This window comes from Protomyctophum bolini, assembly GCF_963924005.1.
Source record: "Protomyctophum bolini genome assembly, chromosome: 5".
NCBI lineage: Eukaryota > Metazoa > Chordata > Actinopteri > Myctophiformes > Myctophidae > Protomyctophum > Protomyctophum bolini.
This window is the reverse complement of record NC_137866.1, coordinates 36517084-36523000: the sequence shown is the minus strand read 5'-3', so window position 1 is coordinate 36523000 and position 5917 is coordinate 36517084. Positions and strand designations below refer to the sequence as shown.

General features: G+C 44.8%; 1 protein-coding gene across 1 annotated transcript; it reads right to left on the bottom strand.

Moving 5' to 3' along the window:
* Positions 1–589: 589 nt before the first annotated feature.
* LOC308315839 (tripartite motif-containing protein 16-like) lies at positions 590–2408 on the bottom strand (the record flags this gene model as incomplete). Its single annotated transcript, XM_080764039.1, has 1 exon — positions 590–2408. The coding sequence occupies one exon, from the start codon at positions 2406–2408 to the stop codon at positions 738–740; it is 1671 nt and encodes a 556-aa protein (XP_080620165.1). The 3' UTR covers positions 590–737.
* Positions 2409–5917: the final 3509 nt, after the last annotated feature.

Below are 5917 nucleotides of genomic sequence, written 5' to 3'. Positions count from 1 at the left end.
TGTTCTGAAAGTGGGCGGGACTGCAGCGCTCTATACAATACATCATTGTTGCCTTGCATTGCTATAATTATGTTCTATGTGACCCAGTACAGTGACCTAGTACAGTGGTTTTCAACCAGTGGTCCGGGGACCACCAGTGGTCCTTGAGGGGGTTTGAGGTGGTCCCCAGCTAAATGGAGAGTTGGTAACCAAATGTACCAATGTAACTACATGAACCCTTATAGATCTTTAACTCTTGAGCGTAAAATGAAACCAGATTTACCCGTAGGGGTCCATTTGGTTTCATTTTACGCTCTCAAGAGTTAAAGTATTTTTAAACATTTGCATTACTTAATTTACAAGAAGTCTACACAATTAGAGAATTTGAGGAATTAGAGAAATTTGAAATTTGAGAATTAGAGGTTTGCCTGTTATCTTTCCTAATGGTACCACATCAATACAGCAAGGAATTGTGGGAAAAATCATTTCCAACAATAACAAAATATTGTTTAGTTTAAATATATATATATATATATATATATATATATATATATATATATATATATATATATAACATTTAACAACGATTTCTTTATCGTTATACTATAGGCCTAGACCCTTGCCTCGGTCCAAGACGAAAGTGTGCATGTAAACACAAACATTGAAGACAAAAGTGTACATGTGTGTCACTTTGTGCGTTTGGGGGGCTAAACAAAATATTTGCACCGGGCCTATCACCTAGGCCACTGCACGAACATCTACTTGAGGTAACACAACTCTGCGGTGTTGCCATCGCACGAGGAAAGCCACAGTCCAGCGCGGAGCTCGTGGGTGAACGTGGTGTGGACCGTGTGGAGGAGTCTCATGGTCTCACAGTCAGACACGCTGTAGAAGGACAGAGCACCTGCACTGTGGTCCAGGTACACTCCCACTCTGGAGGACACGCGGCCTGGGATCTGAGTCTTAAGGTCTGCGTGGATGAAAACGTAACGCTGCTTGGTACACTGCAAGGACCACGACCTCTCGTTGAATCCGAAGGCACTCTGCGTCCCGACTCTGCCAATGTCTTTGTAGGAGACCGCAGCGCTGACGTAGTTTCCGCTCCACTCCACCTCCCAGTAAGAGCGTCCGGTCAGACCGTCTCGGCTCAGCACCTGACACGTTTCGGTGAATCTCTCCGGGTGAACGGGATACGATTGGTCTTCGTGCATTCTCACTGCTTTTCTGTCCTCGTTGGACAGAGACAGGCATTGGTGTGCTGTGTTTGGATCCAGTGTGATTGGACATGAATATTGCAAGAAATCAGCTCTGGTCTTGGGCTCTGGTGACGGTGACAGTCTATTCAGTGTATCCGAGACGTTTGTCCCTCCCTCTTTAAGAATGTCCTCTAGTTTGTCCCTCATCTTGGACACCGCAACAGTCACATCTCCAAAGTATTTCAGGGGACGGACAGGGCAGCTGACTGGGTGTGTAGATTCACTGATCCAAGAGAGGGAGGAGTTGTAATTGTGTAGAAAATGTATGTGGTCCTCTGTGAGAGAAAGCTTCTCCAGCTCAGCATGTCTCCTCCTCAGTTCAGTGGCCTCCTGCTCCACACCCCTCCTCAGTTCTTCAACACAACTTAATTCACGTTCCTGCTGGTCTCTGATCATCACCCTCACCTCAGATCGTTTTCTCTCAATGGAAGAGATGAGCTCAGTAAAGATGGTGTCACTGTCCTCCACTGCTCTGTCAGCACAGTGGTTGATGGACTCCACCTCCTGGTGAAGCACCTTCACATCTTTCCCTCTCTCCTGGATTCTTTGCCAGGTTTTTTGCTGACTCACATAAAGTTCTCTCTGTCTCTCAGTCCGTTCTGCTGCAGCCGAGATTATATTGTGACCTTTGTGTTCTTCCTCGGAGCACAAAGAACAGATGCACTGCTGATCAGTACGACAGAAAAGCTTCCTCGCCTCGTGGTGACGAGAGCAGGTGTTCTCCTGAAGCTCGCTGGAGGCGTTGACCAGCTTATGCTTCTTAAAGGCAGGAGACTGATAGTGAGGCTGGATGTGAGCGTCACAGTAAGAGACCTGACATTGAAGACACATCTTAACAGCTTTCAGTCTCCTCCCAGTGCAGAAATCACAGGCTACATCTCCAGGTCCAGCGTAGCAGTGATCAGGAGGAACATCATGGAGTCCTGTCTTCTTCAGGCTCTCCACCACCTCAGCCAGCATGGTGTTTTTCTTCAGAATGGGTCTTGGGATGAACATCTGTCTGCATTGTGGACAGCTGTATCTCCCCCTCTGATCGTCCTGGTTCCAGTATCCCTCGATACACCTCCTGCAATAGCTGTGTCCACATGGAACAGTCACTGGATCCTTCAGTAGATCCAGACAGATAGAACAACACAACCGTTCCTGATCCAGTTGAACTCCCTGCTGCGCCATTTTAGTATGACTGACTGTCTGTCTGACTGACTAACAGAGAGAGATTTTGCAGAGATCAGCTTACAAGGGAGGTTCTTCCCGTGTGTGTGTGTGTGTGTGTGTGTGTGTGTGTGTGTGTGTGTGTGTGTGTGGATAGGAGGAGTGTCTTAAAGAGACAGAGTCCAGTTTGCTGTGTTTCATCAGTAGAAAATACATTCACTTTGTTGAAATATGAGTCACAAACGTGCGAGAGCACACGCACGCACACGCACACGCACACACACACACACACACACACACACACACACACGCGCACACACACACACACACACACACACACACACACACACACACACACACACACACACACACACACAGGATGTCCACGCCCTGCCATTCAACATACAATACATGGAATTCCACAGGCATTAAGGTCATACAGACACACAGAGGTGGAGTACAGCAGTGGTTCCCAAATAGCGGGTCAGTTTAACTAGAGTAAAAATCCCATTTTCTTTCCCTACATTTACGATGATATTATACATTTTAAAAACAAATAAACAAATCTAAGAAATGCCATGAATAATAAAACAACAAAAAAACACTTCAACACTTTTCAACCTATCTTCATATAATTGGTCCTCACTAATAATCATGATAAAATAGCAAATCTACTCAGTCTCATAGGAGGGCTGTGGGCATGCAGTTCAGAAAACCGTCCACGAGTGACATCGATCGATGGGGAATCCAAGCTAATAGAAACTGCAGGCTTTCTATTCCTGAAGAGTTGCAATGAGAAAATGGAAGCCATCCTTCTCACGATAATAAAAATCTAAATATTAAAAATAATCATGCCTAACAATAATGTGGACGGGTTTCTGAACTTCCCACAGCCCTCCCATGAGACACAGATCGAGTGGAAAGAAATTATGGTATTTTATCATGAACATTATAGTGAGGTCCAATTATATGAAAATAGGTACTAACGTTTTAAAATAATTGTAGTGGAGTAAAGGTAGGTTATAATATTTGCCTCTGAGATGTAGTGGAGTAGAAGCAAAAAGTACAGAAAATGTCACATAAGTACAGTAGCCTACTTTAGTAAATGTACTCAGTTACGTACTTTAGACCACTGTGGTAGTTGCTCTGTTTGTACAGCAGTTCTGTGTCCAGAGATCAACAACATGGTGTGGAGTAGCATCAGAGACTGCAGGGCAGGCGTTGTTTTCAAATAAAAGAGTGCAGAAGTGGACATAATATGTGATTAGTGGACAGTTGATAATGGAGGGGTGTGGCAGGAATTAGCTGACAGTCATTTCAGTCAGTGCTGGTCCTGTCCTGTCAGAACTAAATGTACCATATAATAATAGGTGGGGTTGACGAACGGGCCTTTCTGTGTAGAGTTTGCATGTTTACATGTCTCCCTGTGTCCCCTAGGGAAAAAAGATGCAGTAACCCTGGTCTCTATACTGCCTCCCCCTGGTCAGCCGGGGTGCCTGCCTAATGGAGAGCAAAGTTGGAATGTTCCAACTTCCGCCACAAACAAAGCTGTGCATAGGAGCTCAAAAACAAGGTGGGGGGAGAGAGAGAGAGAGAGAGAGAGAGAGAGAGAGAGAGAGAGAGAGAGAGAGAGAGAAAGAAAGAAAGAAAGAAAGAAAGAAAGAAAGAAAGAAAGAAAGAAAGAAAGAAAGAATTAAGCCATCCTGTCACAAATCACAACCTTCAACAGAAGAGCAGGCCATACTGCAGATCCACATAAATTCCAGAGCCAGAAACAGACGCTGAACACGTTTGGCCATTGGGTCCCAAAATGACAGCAATAGCACAACAGCTTGAATCACATTAGTATACAAACAGCAGAAAACACAAGCAGCAGCCAGGTCTGTGTATTTTTCGGCCATTTGAATTTGAATTTGATAAATGAAATTCGAAAAACGTTCCATTTTCTAAATACTATTTGGAAATTAATTATAACTTAAAAATAGGTATTTAGTCAAGAAACATATTTCCCGATTCCAGATTTTCATTGGCGTGGTTTTAAACAGAATTAATAATTTAAAATTCAAATTTAAATCAAATACACAGACCCAGCAAAAACAAAAAGGTTCCTACCATGAGCTGTCTTCTAATTGGCTACATCAGCTGTAAGTGATGGCCAGGGTCAAACATTGGAACCCCATACACCTGACCAGCTCGCCAGTACTTTGCTCCCATGCTTGGAGCTCTGGGTGTCAATGGCAGTGACCATTGACACTGGTCAGCCGGGGTGCCTGCCTGATGTAGAGCAAAGTTGGAATAACGTGTTCCAACTTCCCCCACAAACAAAGCTGTGCATAGGAGCGGATGCACCGCTCAAAAACAAGGTGGGGAGAGAGAAAGAAAGAAAGAAAGAACCCATCCTGTCACAAATCACAACCTTCAACAGAAGAGCAGGCCATACTGCAGATCCACATGAATTCCAGAGCCAGAAACAGACGCTGAACACGTTTGGCCATTGGGTCCCAAAATGACAGCAATAGCACAACAGCTTGAATCACATTAGTATACAAACAGCAGAAAACACAAGCAGCAGCCAGGTCTGTGTATTTTTCGGCCATTTGAATTTGAATTTGATAAATGAAATTCGAAAAACGTTTTCTAAATACTATTTAGAAGTTAATTATAACTTATTATTATACTTACTATTTAGAAGAAACCCGATTCCAGATTTTCATTGGTGTGGTTATAAACAGTATTAATAATTTAAAATTCAAATTTAAATCAAATACACAGACCCAGCAAAAACAAAAAGGTTCCTACCTTGAGCTGTCTTCTAATTGGCTACATCAGCTGTAAGTGATGGTCAGGGTCAAACTTTGGAACCCCATACGTCTGTACTTTGCTCCCATGCTTGGAGCTCTGGGTGTCAATGTGGCAGTGACCGACCAGCCCGATTCTCCCAGCTGCCATCTTCTCACTCAGCCTTGGCAGTCCCCCAACACATACAGGAGATGCTTCTTGGTAACATTAGGCCTACTGTGCATATAGCATTCTGGGGTGGCACAGGTACTTCTGTAGAGCAGGCTTTGGGGACCAGCATTCACCTCTATGGGAGGGGGGCAGAGTGGCCGGGAGAGCAGCCCGGCAACTGTGAGGTTTCCATTTCGATCCCGGGCTCCCCAGAGTTAGTGTCGAAGTGTCCTTTGAGCAAGATGCTGAACCCCTAATTGCTCCTGATATGCAGGTTGGTGCTTGCATAGTTTCGTCCACCATTGGTGTATGAATGAGTGTGAATGGGTGAATGTAATGCACAATCTATGTGTAGCAGGATGGGCGTTGCTCCCACTCTGCCCATAGCTCATCCTCCTCCCACTAACCAGTGGGCTGATTGCCTGCACTATTTAAGCAGCTCACTGCCTCAGTTTGGTGTGTGTGTGTCTCCAGAGACCTGTGGTCTCCACAAACAGAGCTGGCCTGTTGGGCTTCAGCTGCCAGCCACACTTGTCCACGGTGTGTGCGTCGTCCTGTCCTTACTGACCAGGTTCCTTGGA